At 32.4% G+C, this 18,130-nt stretch overlaps 1 protein-coding gene across 1 annotated transcript; it reads left to right on the forward strand.

Moving 5' to 3' along the window:
* Positions 1-1,331: 1,331 nt before the first annotated feature.
* Positions 1,332-3,282, forward strand: LOC105798572 (gibberellin 20 oxidase 1). Its single transcript, XM_012628689.2, is given in 4 exon segments — positions 1,332-1,419; positions 1,422-2,097; positions 2,182-2,503; positions 2,583-3,282. Coding segments are annotated over 4 exon segments (1,335 nt in total). The 5' UTR covers positions 1,332-1,346; the 3' UTR covers positions 2,847-3,282.
* Positions 3,283-18,130: the final 14,848 nt, after the last annotated feature.

The following is an 18,130-nucleotide window of genomic DNA, read 5'->3' on the forward strand; positions in this document are numbered from 1 at the left end:
GCACCTATATTTGAAAATTTTTCAAAGCAAAATAAAAAAATACTTTAGTATGATAAACTTGAATAATTAATTAACTTATCTAGGTCCTCAAAATTATTATTCTAGAAATTTTTAATTTTATAGCTTTCTTTAAATATTTTTTATATTTTTTAAAATTTTATGATTTTTAAAAATATAAATTTTGAATTTATATAAATATTTTGAATTTTTAAAATTATTTTGAATTTTTAAAATTATTTTGAATTATTTTGTAATTTTTTTAGAGAGACCAATTTGCTCATTTTCAAACTTGACAAGGATCAAAAGGGTATTTACACGAATCTATTATTCAAATTATTTGAACTGTAAAATTCAACTTGAAACTCAAATTACTTATTCGAGTTGAGTCGAATAATTCGAATAACTCGAATAACTTGATTCGATGAACTCGAAATTCAAATTTTTTTCTGATTTTTAATCGATTCGAGTTTTGCTCAGCCCTATTTATTAAGGTCCACATTTTTTTATTTTTAAAATTTAATGTTTTATATATTCTTTAAATTTTTTATTTTTTATACTTTTGAATACTTTTTATGAAAATTTGGAATTTATTATAATTATTTTGAAATTTTGGAAAATATTTTTATTTTTAAAATATTTTGTTCAGAGGGACCAATTTGCTCATTTTTAAATTGTTAGAAACCAAAGGGATATCTATACCAATCTATTATTCAAGTTATTTGAGTTGCAAAATTCAACACGACTCGATCTCAAAAATCAAATTACTTAATAGAATTTATTTAAAAAATCAAGTAACTCGATTCGATAAATTCAGAGTTCGAAAAAAATTCAACCTTTTAAAGTTGAATCAATATTTGCTCACCCTTAAACTTCCTCATAACCCTTATAAAAACACTAATGATTAATAATTATTAAAATAATATGAAAATCCCTATACTGCATCTTTTATTTAAACAAACCCTTATATTTTTACATCTAAATAAGCCCGTAACCTTTTACCTAATATTCTGTTAAGCCCTCAATCATTAACTTATTCCCAAATAAGCCTCTGCCCTTTAATTTGTAACAAAATAAACCTTAAACGTCAACAAATTTTCAGTTAAATAAGAGTTTGTTTAGATACAATAAATAATAATAATTTCAAATCATGAGTGACAAAAATGGTAGCATATTACCTAATTTTCCAAATGACAAAACACCAACACTGCAATTTTCTCTATTGAGTAACCCTTATTTGCAAAAAAAAAAAAAAAAAAATTAAAAATAAAAAGATAAAGAAAAAAATTGAAGTGAAGGAGAAAAGAGGCGCCCTATAAGATTCCAATATTTGTTCACTGATTTCCCCAATGAGAGCGGCCTTGGCTTTTCTTTCATCTCACATCTCAAACTTATGCTCCCACTGCCCTCTCCCTCTTCTTTTTCAATAACTCCCTATTCCTTTCTCTGTCTCAACTTCATCTCTTATCCCCTTTTTAAGTACTCTCAAAACCACTCATATAGATATCCATCTTTGTTAGGCCTCAGCATATTTACGCTTCATGCAATGGCCATCGACTGCATCTCCAACATAGCCTCCATGACTCACCATCCGAAAGATGAAAAAAAAGATGAGCAGAAAAAGCTGGTTTTTGATGCCTCGGTGCTCAAGTTCGAATCCCAGATACCAAAAGAATTTATATGGCCTGATGACGAAAAGCCTTCCGCTAATGCACCAGAACTCCAAGTACCACTCATTGACCTAGGAGGCTTCCTTTCTGGTGACCCTGTTGCTACAATGGAAGCTTCAAGGTTTATCAGCGAGGCATGTCAGCAGCATGGTTTCTTCCTTGTAGTTAATCATGGAGTCGATGCAAAACTCTTGGCTGATGCCCACAAGTACATGGATAACTTCTTTCTATTGCCACTTAGACAAAAGCAAAGGGCTCAAAGAAAACTTGGTGAGCACTGTGGATATGCCAGTAGCTTCACTGGCAGGTTCTCGACCAAGCTCCCATGGAAGGAAACACTTTCTTTTCGCTATTCAGCTGAGAACAACTCATCCAAGATGGTGGAAGACTACCTTGTTAATAAAATGGGAAATGAATTGAGGCAACTCGGGTAAGAAATTCGGATATAGATATTTTTAAAGTGATTCAAGATTATGCCTGTGAATGCTGAAATCTTGAGTCTTTTTGTTTATAGGAGGGTTTACCAGGACTACTGCGAGGCGATGAGCAAGCTTTCTCTGGGGATAATGGAGCTTTTAGCCATTAGTCTGGGCGTAGGCAGAGCACATTTCCGGGAGTTTTTTGATAAAAATGATTCAATAATGAGACTAAACTACTATCCCCCTTGTCAAAAACCAGACCTCACTTTAGGAACAGGGCCTCATTGCGATCCAACGTCTTTAACCATCCTTCACCAAGACAGAGTTGGTGGCCTTCAAGTGTTTGTAGACAACGAATGGCATTCAATTAGCCCAAATTTCGAAGCATTTGTCGTTAACATTGGCGACACCTTTATGGTAACATACCTTTTCAGTTAATCCATACATATTCTTTCACTGTAGTAGATGTTGATTAAGCTTAGTGGGGTTTTTTCAGGCACTGTCAAATGGGAGATATAAAAGTTGCTTGCACCGAGCAGTGGTGAACAGCCATAAGCCAAGAAAATCTCTGGCTTTCTTTTTGTGTCCAGAGGGGGATAAAGTGGTAACCCCACCAGCAGAGTTGGTGAGCCAGAACAGTCCCAGAGTATATCCAGATTTTACATGGCCTATGCTGCTTGAATTCACACAAAAGCATTACAGAGCTGACATGAACACTCTTCAAGAATTCTCAAACTGGGTTCAACAGAGAAACAGCTGAGGCGGTCTTGTCTCTCTCTGTCTAGTTAAGGTGTCGTCACAAAATACAAACAAACCTTGGCATATCACTCAGTCACTACCCTACGACAATGAATTAATTGAAGAGATGGGATGGGTTTTTTTGCTACCAGTTAGAAGGAATAACCAAAAAGCAAAGAAATGCCCCCTTTTTTGTTTCATGTTCATGATGTCAGAGTGATAACAAGCTTGTTAGTGATGAACAAATGGCAAGACAAGAGATACAAATAAGGAACCGCATAAAGAGCTTGATTAGGTTTTCTTTTTTCTAATTTTGCATCTTCATTGATGATACAAGAAAGGCAATCAATAGATGCACCTCTCTTCTTCATGTAAAAACAAAATTAGGGTACTTGTTAATTAGTACCATCTTTTTTTTGAAGTAACTTCATGCATTACCAAAGTGATTTTATATTTTATCACAGCTCTAGTGTTCTAAAAATTAGATTTGGATCCATGGATTCAACGGAATGAATTGGTAAGTGGGATTATTCTAATAGGAATTGTCCAATCCAGAATCCTTTAAACCGGTTAAAAATAGATTGAATCCATAATACTGACATCTTTAAAATTTGAAAAATTCCGTTTTCAACTTGTTTTGAACTTCTTTTATTATGGAAAAATTAGGGTAAATTACATTAATTATCCCTAACCTTTGTTAAATTTACATTTAAGTTATCAAACTTTTAAAAGTTACATAATTGCCACTATAGTTATTAAAATGTTACATTTTGTTTCTCATCTACTAACTTTGGTTAAGAGGGTGACATGGCGCGTTAATTTAAAGGGTTAATAGCAAATTTAGCCACTAAACTATAACAAAAAAATCAACTTGATACTTTTAAAATTTTTCTTAATAGTAATTCTAAAAAACTTAAAGGGTAAACTACTCAAATAATCACTCAAGTTTTAACGCGTTCCTATTTTGGTCACTGATTTTGTTTTGTTAATTTAGTCACCTCGTTAGATTAATTTCTATTTTTAGTCACTCAACCATTAAAAGCATTGGCCACTAAACAAAATGTTGACCTGTTTGATTGGTATAAGAATAAATTTAACCCTTAACACTTTACACATTATGTCAATTTGTTCCTAATTCTAAAAATTCAAAAAATTTAACTCTCAATATTTACATATTTTTAAATTTAGTCCAAATTAAAAAATTTATAATTTTAAAAACTTGAAAATATATAAAATTTATTATAAAATGATATAAAACTATAAATTATTAAAATATACAAAATTACATAAAGGCTTAAATTTGAATTTGGTTGAGAGATTCAAATCAATATTTCTTGAATTTTAATAAAACAATTTTAGGGATTCAAAAAAATTTAACCCTCAATTTCTCTTGAATTTTTTGAATCATTATTTCTTTTTCCTTTAACTCCCATTGAGCTATACGAGTCCTTTGAATTAATTTTTTCAATCAAACATTACCAAATCCAACTAGCACCATGATCAAACAGTTGGCTGAGGGATTCAAATCAGAAAGCCTTTACTTATAGAAACATCTTTGGCTCCATTTCGGCGGCAAAGTGCAAGGCTTTGAGGGATTCAAATGTTAAAGGCTAAGCGGTGCATCATTAATAAGTTTTTTTCTGATTAAAAGAAAACACAAAACTGAGTTTAGGTGTGTCTGTAAGAAAAACAGAAATTGACTTTGGATGTTGGTTTAATGGTGAGTGCTCGATGATAAAGTGATGATATAATTTGGGTCTGGTAAAGTTGGGTATGGATTTGGTATGATATTTGAAATTGTGAGATTTTGGCGGGAGTATGAGAACAATGGGAAGCTTGACGAAGAATGGGGGAGGAGATGAAGGGATGAATGTTGTTTTACAAAGTTTCTCTCTTTTGTTTGGTTGACCAAAAAATTTGGTAACGAAAAGGAAAATTTTGAACCTTTTTTCTTGTAATCTTTTAATTGCAATTCTATGAGTTGCATATATCAAAAGTAGGAACATTTTGTGTGTTTTTCATGGTTTTGAATTATAACTAAGAAAACTTTACTTATTTTGATTTTGGGTTTTGATTGATTATTTTTTTTAATGTTTTATATTTTTGAATACTTTATTTATAATTTTTAGAATTAGGACCAAATAAAAATTATACCTTTATATAAATTTATATATATTTTAAATATTTTATATATTTTTAAATATTTTATAATTTATGTCTTTTATAATAAATTATATATTTTTACAAGTTCTTAAAATTATAATTTTTTTGAATTTTTCAATTTAGACTAAATTGACAAAATGTGAAAAATTGACGTTAAATTTGTTGATTTTTTTCTAGAATTAGGTCCAACTTGACAGAATGTGTAAATAAAAGACTCCTACATCAACATTTTGTTCAGTGACTAAGGCATTTTAACAGTGGAGTGACTAAAAATGACAATTAATCTAATGGAAGTAACTAAATTAACAAAAAAAAATGGTGACCTAAATAGGAACGCATTCAAACTTGGGTGACTATGTTAGTAGTTTACCCTTTAAATTTTTAGAATTATTATTGAGAAAGTTCTTAAAAGTATGAAATTGATATTTTAGTTAGAGTTCAAGGACTAAATTGGTTATTAACCCTTTAAATTAACGTGTCACGTTACCCTTTTAACGGAAGTTAACATATGAGTGACAAAATATAACATTTCAATAACTTTAGTGATAATTATGTAACTTTTGAAAGTTGAATGACTGAAATGTAATATTAATCAAAGGTAAGGGACAATCGATGTTGTTTACCAAAAAATTAATGTATTTGATAAAGAATTCCATAAGTAGCCGTTGATTTTGATGACAATTTATTTTATTTAATAAATAACATATTTAATCAATAAATGTTAGGTGTAATAGTAAATTACATTACACTTCAAATGAGAGAATATAAGTTTGAAACTTGAATACAACATTGTTGAAAAAGACCGCCACCAACCCCAAACATTAACCACAAAACAGAAATGATTGATTAAAAAATACATATTTATATTAAATATTTTGTTAAATTTAATATTTATTTAATATTTAAATTATTTTTAACGCAATCCTTCAATTCAATCAGTATAAGACCTCACCTATTTGACTTTCCGATTGGTCTTTTTAAAACATTTTCATACTCTACCTTAGTCTTTTCATCTGAGGTATGTTGGTACAAATAGATAAATAATACCAATAAACTCAACCGACCCTATAAATGGACCGCCTTTGAAGTTCAAGTTGGATTTGGCGTATCAAACCCTTTATTTCACACCATCAACTTATCTGCATTTAAAGGAACAGAAATAATTTTTCTCCATATCTTTACCGACCTGTATAATATAAAAAATATCCACATTTAAAGGAACTCAAACTTTATTAATTGAAAGAGAAACAATCAAATAACATGATCACTCATTTTCTAATAACAAATCTTGATTCCTAGATGTAATAGCTAGCAACCAATAAGCTTGATTCATTTGAAGTTCTTGGACTTACTTGGTGTAGGGCTAATGCTGTCAAATAAATGGAGGAGTATTCTGGCCCACCAAATTGCATGATTCAGAGGAACAGGGTGCTAGAATCCATTGAGGATTGGCAGACCTTTCACTGTAAAATGTATTGTTCTGCAAATATATATATAATTTTAGATATATATAGATTTGGAAGCTTTTGGCTATATAGAAAGCAAAGGAATACTTAGCAACATTTGTCGTGATGTTTGTCATTAAATGCTGCAACATTCTTTCATTGATATAATAATACAGCCAAATTTTTTGAAATTGAGGGCGTGTGAATGTAAGTTCCCATGTAATTATAGCGTCACCATTCATTTAACTAAGTGTTGCCAGTTAACCACCCATTGACCACCGCATCTAGCAGCCTCAATTAGGTTAAACTATTATTATTAGGGGATGATGAGGTGGAAGCTTAATTAGCCAATGAACATCAAAATGATTTTTTATGTGTATATACATCAAGATGATAGTTTATTTCAAATTATATTTAAGTTCCCATGTAATTATAGCCTCATCTTCACTCTACTTTTTGTTCCCAACCTTTGTGATGAAGCTTCATCTGGAGTACGTGATTAACATCATAATATGGATCTGGTTTATTTCAAATTATATATAAAGGATCTAGTAAGATAGTTAAGATGCTAGTAACAAATTTGAAATTTAATGCAAATCACCATAGTATCCCATGTGATGCGAAAACTAAGGAGCTAGTGGCCGATCCCTTGGAGCTGCCATTGGGACCAATCACCCGAGCCCGAGCTAAGAAAATCCAAGAAACTATATCAAGTTATATTGATCGAGCTTGGAAAGAAGAAGTGACTGATCATTGTTGGGCTAGCTCGCCAAGCTTAGTCTGCAACGTTTTGCAAGCTGATTTAGATTGTCTTAGATCTATGGAGTTCAATTTGGCTTGTTGATAGCTCATTGAGTTTAATTTCAATTTATTTAATTTCATGCATTTAAGTTGCTGGAATAAATTTAGTTAATTAGTTAAAGTTCAGCTCAAATAATTTAATGTTGTTTTAATGTGTCTAAATTATGGACATTTCTTTAAATATGTTTTGGTTAATACATATTTTTATTGTGTCAAGTTTAGGACAAATTTAATTCTTGTTGTTAATTAATTTGTCTAGCCGAATGTACCCATTTAAGTTGTCTTTAGCTGCTGCATATTTAATTTGTCTTTGTTCCAGCCAAATTTATGTTGTCCTAATACTAATTAATTTGTTCAATTAAATGTGTACAGGTACATGTATGGGACGGCATGGATATTAGCAGCCTTGAATGCTATTTACCAGCACCTCTTCGGTGACATCAAGGGCCAAAAGATAGCTAATGCTTTCTTTCCTCTAGGCTGACTATTCAGCTCTTCAAAGCAGCATGTTAAAGCATTCACATTGCTGGAGGTCCTTTTCACATGGAATGACTGATCTGTTTGTCCATTCACACCTAGGGACTACTCATATTCGGCTTTCACACTTTGAGGACCATTGGAGTGCCCAAGCTAATCATTAAAATCCAATACTTTTTAGCTCAACTAAGCAGCCCCATTAACGAAGCATTCAGTTCCTTTGGCCGAATAAGACATTGCAATTCAGCTCACCATCCTTTCAATTAATGTCCAGCTAAGTTAACACCATCTAGAACCTGTCCATTAGTGTCTTCCAAGCTACGAAACTTCCCAAGGACGTTCTAAGAAGCTTTATGGAAATTTCTAGCTCCTTTAGTTTAATTTTGCTAACCATTCAGCATATTTATTTGTCCATTCGGTACTCCAAGATTAGACTATAAATTCACTTTGTAGGGACTTTTGATCATTTGATAAATTTTATGTTACTTTGTGAGTGTTCAAACTCTCACTGTTTTCCATCGGCTGAATTGACTTATCAAGCAACCACTTGTGGCGTCAATCCCGTCTTTTTGAACTTATCACTTTGTTAAGTGTGGCGTTCACCCATACCAAGGTTCCTATCTTCCATAGATATTGGGTCGAGGTGTTTATTCAAACTATCCTTCTTAGTTTTATCATTCTAAGTGCTAGTATAAGTTTCGGGTCAACACGACATATTATGTTGGTTCATTCTTAAGCCTTAGCCTAAACCATTCCGTTGCTTTTGTAGCCAACTTGAAAACTGTCTATTTGAACCTATATTTCATAACTTCGAGCCTATTTTTGTAAACCAATTAGACTTACTCAATTTTAACGATCGGGCAAGCAATACGACTTGAGGCATCCACAAACAAGCTCATATCACCATACACACCTATCTAAACTATCACTCAGGTACAATATGTGGATTGATCGCACAACTCTGGGATGTGATGAAGACCCTTGGTCCATGAGCTGAATGCTGAAATTAAATAGAATTGAAATTTAAATATCTAGCATTTTTAATATTGCATTTATTTCAGTTTACGAATTTTTCTACAACTACAATAATAAAGATTGTATTATGTTACAGAAATAACTTAATAATAAAAGATCAAAAATCTATGATAAAAGATTAAGAATCTATGATAAAAGATTAAGAATCTAATCACATCATGCTATTAGAAACATTTCTTTATGGATCTCTTTGACCATCTCCCTATTAGAGTAAACCAAGAACACTAAAGCATGAACTTTCAAGAATAGATAAAATTGAAAAAAGCCTAAAGTGGATATAGATGAGAGAATTCTAGAGTTGGCATTCTTTTCAACTAAGCTATCAATACAGTAAACCGATGCTTAAATAGACCATTTTATCCCGTTACATCAAACTCCACATTGGATCTTGACTAATCAAAACTGTTTTTACTGAATAACTATCTAACAACTGGCTTAACAACCTTCTTGGAAATAATTGTTTGAGGTTTAGTAAAAGAAACATAAAACTAGCTTAAAATGACACTATGTTAAAAAGTAAATAACAAGTTATTTCTCTAATATTCCCTCTTTACTATCCTTCTTTGGGAATTTAAAACATTAGCAATGACTTCAGCCTCATAATCAGTCTTTGTAGGAGCTTGGTAAATAAATCCTCTATTAAAAGCTTGGTGAGAATATCAACATATGTAGGTAAGACCTCTATTAAATCCTCTATACTTGATGTAGCATCCCTTACCCTAGACTGTTTCCGGAGTCGAGCATGAGGCGTTGTAACATCCCGATTTTGGGCCTAGTCAGAACAGTGGTTTCGGGACCACAAATCCAATGAGTAAAAATTTATTTTTCTTATATTTTTATGGTCTACGATTTCACAAAATGATTTCATGAAAATTTCATTCGAAAATTTTGACGTTTGGGCACTCAATTTAGTCAAAAGGACTAAATTGTAAAAAGTGTAAAAGTTGAGTTCTACATGTTAGTGGTGTCCAATTGTTATGAAATTTTAAATTGGAGGTCCTTATATGGTAATTAGACCATTGGTTAATTTGGTACACAAAAATGGACATGGTTAGGCATGTTTCCAAAGTTTTTCATTAAGGGCATTTTTGTCATTTAGTTATTAAAATGAATTAAAAACAAAATTAAAAGCCAATTTTTGTCCATCTTCAACTCCATGGCCGAATTTCACAAGGGGAAACCACCCATGGCTGAATTTGACAAGGGGAAACCATGGCTAGGGTTTTTCAAGCTTCCAAGCTCGATTGTAAGTCCGTTCTAGCCCCGTTTTTAATGTTCTTTACGTTTTTAGAAATCCGATAGCTTAATTTAGCTTATTCTAGCAATAATTTAACCTAGGGTTCATATTTGGAAAAATACCCATAGGTGAAATATGTTTATTTTGATGTTTTATGGTAGAATATGAAGCTAGAAATTATGTTAAACAACTTTTGCTAGTCGATTTTAAGTGAAAACGAGTATATTGACATAATCGACAAAAATACCTAATGTTCATAAGTAAGTGTTAGAGTAAGAATTTGATGTTGTCATAGAAGGGAAAAATGTTCAGTATGTTATAAAACATAAGAATAAGAGATGAAGTTTAATTTTCGAGCTTTGGGGAAAAAGTGTAATTATGTAAAAGTTTAGGGGAAAAATTGTAATTTTTTCAAAGTTAGAGTCGATGACTGTTTTGATGAATTTGGATATTAAATAAGCTAAATTTGCAATTATAGATCACGAAGAATGAAATTCGGAGCTAGACTGGGGAAAGAAAAAGATTGAGGACTAAAGTGTTAGATTTGATCACATTTTGTCTTGAGGTAAGTTCTGATAAATAAATGCAATATTTTGATAATTATTATTAATGTTGTTATTTTTCAGCAATTATGTATTTATTTCATGAAAATATCTAATGTTAACTCAAGTATGAGATGACAGAGAATCAGTGTTAAAAAGTCACGTTGAAACATAAGGAATGTATCGGATACAAATGTCATGACATTTGGGTAAAGAGGTCCCATGTAAGACCATGTCTGGGACATGGCATTGGCACTGAGATGATAGGTCCCATGTAAGACCATGTCTGAGACATGGCGTTGGCACCGAGATAAGAGGTCCCATGTAAGACCATGTGTTGGGCATGGCGTTGGCACCAAGATGAGAGGTCCCCCGTAAGACCATGTCTGGGACATGGCATGGGCACCTATATGAGAACTCTCATGTAATACCATATCTGGGATATGGCATTGGCAGTACAAGAAACATCCCATGTAAGACTATGTCTGGGACATAACTTTGGCATGTTATATTCAAATGGGAGACCCGAGTATCCTTAGTATTCCTAGTGATTCAACGGGTTAATCAATAGATGATGTTACATGAAAGTTCAGGTAAAAGCCTAATAGACAAGTTCAGGTGAGTTAATAAGATTAAGGGTATCTCAGTTATCAATTGAGAAAAGAAATTTCAGCAACGAAGGAGTAAGTTAAGCAAGCAAGTAAGTAAACGAGTAAGAGAGTAAGTAAAGATGTTAATGCTTAATAAAAATTTATGAATATAATTGTTTATGATAAATGTTGTTATTTATTTAGTTGTAAAATTACTAAGCTTTATGCTTATTTCTTTTATTTCTTTTTCTTTCATATAGTATTATCAAGCATAATCGGGATCTTGAAGACGTCGGAGAGCGTTCACACTATCAATCACCACAACTCGATATTTTAAGACGATAAATGTTTTGAGCTATGGCATGTATAGGGACTTGGTTATTTCGATTGTATATTCTTAAGATATGACCAAAAGATGATTTGTAAATATTTGATGATGAATAGTTATTAAAATGGCTAAGTATGAAGGTGTTTGTTGTTATAAATGTCTAGGTGATAAATTATGCATAGAAATCATGAAAAAGTAAAAAATTGGTAGTGAATCAGTTTTGAGATAGCAGTAGTGAAGCGATTTTGAAAAATCATCAAGGATAGTAGAAGATGAATTAGAGGGTGGATGAGATATAGAATTAAATCTTATTGAGTCTATTTTCATAGAAAAATAACGGTGTAGACAAAGAAATTATGTATTCTGAGATATTTGCATTTTAGTTAGACAAGGTCAAAGTGGTTTTCGGAATCCCCTATTCTGATTTTGGAAAATCATTAAAAATTGTACAAAAATATTTATGAGTTTTAATTTATATTTCTAGATTCCTTATTGAGTCTATTTTCTTTAGAAACAAGTGAGAACACTATATGAAGTCTGTACAATGAGATAATTAAATGTTAGTGACGAGAAGTAAGGACAGACTATCAGTGAAACAGGGGAGACTTTAACTAATAAACTGTAATAATTGGCTGAATCAAAAATTCTAAAAAATTCATGGTAAAAAGATATGTGAGTCTAGTTTTAGGGATATTTACAAATATAAATTTTGAGTTTCGTAGCTCGCGTTATAATTGATTTAGTCACTGTTGTGCAGGTGGACAGCCTTGTTATGAACAACGAAATAACTTTTAAAAGTAAATTTTTATGCCCTGAACTTTTAAGTTAAGTCAAGTAACGCCTCATGCTTGAATCCGGCAACGGTCTCAGGTAAGGGGTGTTATAGGCATTACTTGACTTAACAAAAGTTTGGAGCATAAAATTTACTTTAAAAGTTATTCCTTGATTGATAATAAGTTTGTCACTCTTTGACTCACTAAATCAATTATAACAGTTACAAAACTCTAAATTTAGATCGTAAATTTTCCTGAAACAAGACTCATATATATTTACCATAAAATTTTAGAATTTTTATTTAACCAATTAGTATAATTTATTAGTTAAAGTATTCTAAAACCGATAATGACCTCTCACCTAAAATTTAATTATCTCATACAGACTTCATAATCAAATTTGATTTTTAAAAAAAAACATTTCAAAAGCCACTCGATTTTTATGAAAACTAAAAATTTAAATAAAAAAACATTTATTAGCTTAGTAAGTTTACAAGTAAATAAATAAAAACATTTATCATAAACAATTATATTCATAAATTTTTATTAAGCATTAAGATCTTTACTTTCTTCTTTACTTACTCTCTTACTCGTTTACTTACTTGCTTGCTTAACTTACTCCTTCGTTGCTGAAATTTCTTTTCTCAATTAACAACTGAGATACCCTTAATCTTATTAACTCACCTGAACTTGTCTATTAGGCTTTTACCTGAACTTTCATGTAACATCGTCTATTTATTATCCTGTTGAATCACTTGGAATACTAAGGATACTCAGGTCTCCTGTCTGAATATAACATGCCAAAGCTATGTCCCAGACATAATCTTACATGGGATGTTTCTTGTGCTGCCAATGCCATATCCCAGATATGGTCTTACATGGGAGTTCTCATATAGATGCCAACGCCATATCCCAGACATGGTCTTACATGAGACCTCTCATCTCGGTGCCAACGCCATGTCCCAAACATGGTCTTACATGGGACCTCTCATAATATCAATGATGCCAATGCCATGTGCCAGACATGGTCTTACATGGGATCTCTTTACTCATATGTCATGACGTTTGTATCCAATACATTCCTTATGTTTCAACGGGACTATTTAACACTGATTCTCTATCATCTCATACTTGAGTCAACATTAAATAATTTCATGAAATAAATATATAATTACTGGAAAATAGCAGCATTAATAGTAATTATTCAAATATTGTATTTATTTACCGTAAACTTACCTTGGTACAAAATATGATCAAATCTAGCACTTTAGTCCTTAACCTTTTTCTTTCCCCAGTCTAACTCCAGATTTTGTTCTTCTTGATCTATAATAGAAATTTTAGCTTACTTAATACTCACATTCATCAAAACAGTCCTTAACTCGAACTTTGACAAATTACATTTTTGCCCCTAAATTTTGCATATTTACACTTTTGTCTCAAAGCTCGAAAATTAAACTTCATTCCTTATTCTTATTTTTTATGACATGCTAAACATTTTTCCCTTCTATGGCAACATCAAATTCCCACTCTAACACTTACTTATGAACATTAGGTATTTTTACCGATTATGTCGTTTTACTCATTTTCTCTTAAAATCACTTAGCAAAAGTTGTTTAACATAATTTCAAGCTTCATATTCTACCATAAAACATAAAAATAAATAAAACATAAAAATAAACACATTTCACCTATGGGTATTTTTCCAAATATGAACCCTAGGTTAGATTATTGCTAGAATAAGTTAAATCAAGTTACCGAGACTCCAAAAACGTAAAGAACATTAAAAATGGGGCTAGAACAAACTTACAATTGAGCATGGAAGCTAGAAAAACCCTAGCCATGGTTTCTCCTTGTGAGATTTGGCCATGGGGTTGAAGATGGACAAAAATTGGCTTTTAATTTTGTTTTTAATTCATTTTAATAACTAAATGACTAAAACGCCCTTATTGAAAAACTTCAGAAACATGCCTAACCATGTCCATTTTTTTCTACCAACTTAACCAATGGTCTAATTACCATATAAGGACCTCCAATTTAAAATTTCATAACAATTGGACACCTCTAACATGTAGAACTCAACTTTTGAACTTTTTACAATTTAGTCCTTTTGACTAAATTGAGTGCCCAAACGTCAAAATTTTCGAACGAAATTTTTACGAAATTATTTTGTGAAATCGTAGACCATAAAAATATAATAAAATATTTTTTTCCTCATCGGATTTGTGGTCCCGAAACCACTGTTCCGACTAGGCCCAAAATCAGGATGGTACACTTGAACTTTTGCAAGTACATGATAGACCTGTAACTATTACCTTGTCACCTTTTCTTAAACAAAATCTTTAGTAATCTCTAAATTTTTTACATGAGCGAGTAAGACCAATTTAGCACCATTGGCAACTAAGTTAGTGTTGTCACACCAAGAATATAGTGGGGTTATCCAAAGTTATACATATTTCATTCACCCAGGCTAAAACCAAACAACATATGTAGTTGCATCATGAGAATTTGATATTTAGCTTTAGAGGTTGTTTGAGAGACTATTATTTGTTTTTTCTTAGGACCAACCAACCAAATTCCCACTAAGATGGATGTTGTAACACCCCTAAAACCACTATGTTATATAAGTGGGTTAAATTGAGAACAGGCATAGTGGATTGCCCGATTAAATGAAATATGATACATCAATGTAAACAGAGAAGGTTATTGGATATCAGAGAAAGTTAAAAACTAGTAAGTTGTGTGATGTTAATCTAAACTAAATTGTAAATAGGTGAAAAATGAAGGGGTCAAAATTATTAATATTCAAAAGTTAATGGGAAAAATTAAAATTCTAGAAAAAGTTTAGGGACAAAAATTGCAATCTTACAAAAAGTGGGAATGGCTCAATTGTAAATATTAAAAATTATCAAGGGAAAAATAGTCATTTTGTAAGTGAGATAATTTTTTTTTATAAAATTAGCAAAAAACCCTTAGGTATGTGTATTGAATTTCAGCCATTTTATTTGTTTTATGATGAATGATTTAATATGGACAATTTGTAACACCCCAAACCCGACTAGACGTTATGGCCGAATCTGGTAATGTTACGATGAAGGGTTTTAAAAATAGTGTTACTTCAATAAAGCTTTGTATAGTTGCTCGATAAATCATCCAAATTATAAGTCTATTACTAAAAGTGTTATTTAATTAATCCATTTGCCAAAACATTGTTTACAACGGAAGTTTTAGAAACCATTTATATTTTAGAAATCCAGTTCGTATTTTTGGAAAAACCTTTGTGTTCGTAAAACTGTGATTTTCGTCAAATGTCGCGATAAAGGTTAAAACACATCCAAAACCAGAATAAAAATCAAACAGTCTAGAGAGTCCAAAAATTACAAAACTCTCAGAAAAATAATACTTAAAATAAATAGAACAACAAATATTAAAAATAGTTCACAGCTCGTGGTCACTGTGAGACTCCATCGCACCAATCTGCCTAAGTCTATGGATTACCTAAACAGAATAGACAACAGATGTGAGTTTTCGTAAACTCAGTGTGTAACATAACAAAAATAGACATGCAATACATACATAAATCTCAAATACAGTCAGATACAAAATCGAACTTAAGTCCATTTTAGATACAGATAAGACAATCAGATGAGCAGAACAGATATACAGAATCCTACCCCCATCTTTTACACACCAACTCTGACCATCCCCTAACACCATGTGGGGTTAAAAACACCCACCCATTCCTACACACCATGTAGTGTCGATACAACACATCATGGATAATATGCAGCCGAGCTACCAGAATATAGGTAAAAGGTCACCGTACAGATCACTTCTTCCACATATACAATTCCCACCCCAAACATATATAAAGAATACAAATACAGAAATACCATGCATAACATGCTTGTATACAGATAACATATATATTTAACAGAATAGTCAGACATGCATAACGGTGTCCTATTCAGAGTAGACTATCAGAATATCAGATCACATAACTTAGGTTTTGATTAGCCCTTACCGACCCTACGGTAGGCCCACAGTCGATTTGAACGACCCATGCAATCCTAGGGAAAATTTTAGAATTATGGGCCCACATGCCCGTGTGGTTACCCGTCTGAGCCCACCTAGCCTAGCCCAAAACCCACACGCCCGTGTGGCATGCCTGTGTGGGCCCACACGCCCATACTGGCCTAGTAATACGCACTCACCTCGACAAATGAATTGAATCGTAAGTTTCCCCGATCGTGAATAAGGAGTAAGTTGAAGGCTTTTCAATATAGGTTAAAAGAAAAAGGATTATTTAGGCTCAAATGGGTTTGCTAGGTTAAGAAACGATTTAGAATAACTATGGATGCAATTTGGCCTAAGGATTCAAAAAACTGAACTAACACAATAGATGTATGTTAACCCGTAACTTATGAGAACGCTTAGGTTGTTAAGGTATTGATGGAAGGATTTGACAAATAAATAGAAAACTTCGACCCGGTATCAATGATGATAGGAACCTCCGTATGATTTGAACGCCACACTTTTGGGTTTAAAGTGGTAAGTTCGGATAGAAACAAAGACAGGTTTGACGCCACAAAGTTGCTTGATAAGTCACACAAGTCTTTGGAGAAAATCGAGAGTTGAAAACAACCTCACAAATTAAAAAAGTTATAAAATTGTTCATTAACCTCCAAATGTGGATTACATAGCATATTTATAGGTTGGACTAAGGCTAGCCGAATGGTCTCTTTGACAGCTCCTTAAGCCTTAAGTTTCTTTAGGAAACTTCCTAGAAATTTCCTAGGTACATTCTTAATTAAAATCTGAAAAATTATAATTCTAGAATGGATGATTCAGCTGGACTCTTAATGATAAAAATCCATATTCAGCTAAGGTGTTTTAATGAGCCTAATTACTTCTTTGGAAAAGAGAAATGGCCAGCTTGAAAACACATGCACCTTTGGCCGAATATGAGTAGCCTCCAAGTTTGTTAGCTGTTGGAATTTATGAGGCAACTATTGGCCATTGCTCTCCATGAAATTGACTCTTGGAGAAGCTCAAAACAGCAGCTGGAAGTCTATTGATCTACCCGTATAGTCAACTGAAAGCACAAGGCAGCTTCACTTTAAATGTCGTTCATGCATGTGCCAAATACATGCTCCTCCTTTAATGACTTCCTTTGCCTTTAAGCTAGCTGATTGATCTGAAAAAAATGCCAAATAATTCGGTTAAGACATATTTAATACTCATGAAATTAGCAGCTGAAACATATTAAAATTTTGCACATTAATTCGGCTAAGACAAATTAATTAGCAGCCACTAATAAATTTGTCTTGATCTAGACACATTAAAACTTTGTAATTAAACTAAACATATTTAATTTATGACTAAACATGGACATATTAAAAACATGTACTAATATAAGACACATTTAATAATCTAAATTAAAATGTCCAGATTTAAACACATTTATTTAATTAAAAGATTTGAGCTGATTTAAACTAACACAACTAATTTAAATTATTCAAAATAAATGCAATCAGCTCATTGAACTAGTTAAGTGACGAATTGAGCTGAATTGAGCTGACACGAGCCAAATCAACTTGTAAAAAGGTGTGAGTCAAGCTAGTTGAGTTGGGCGTTTTATGTCCGGCCAACCTATCACTCCACATTTGAGCAATGTAGCTTGCTATGGCATCTTAGAACCTCTTGGCGCGTGCTCGGGTGATTGGCCCCGAAGGCAGTTCCATGGATTCGGCATCTAGCTTCTTCGGCAAGCTTGTATCACTTAGCCCGTATGGCCTACAGGGCCACACCCACACCATCACACGGTCATGTCTTGCGCATGACCATGCCCTCGTCAAACACACGGTCATGTCTTGCACACAGCTGGCCACACGTCTAGGCACACGCCCATGTGGTGT

This window comes from Gossypium raimondii, chromosome 9 (assembly GCF_025698545.1).
Source record: "Gossypium raimondii isolate GPD5lz chromosome 9, ASM2569854v1, whole genome shotgun sequence".
Lineage (NCBI taxonomy): Eukaryota > Viridiplantae > Streptophyta > Magnoliopsida > Malvales > Malvaceae > Gossypium > Gossypium raimondii.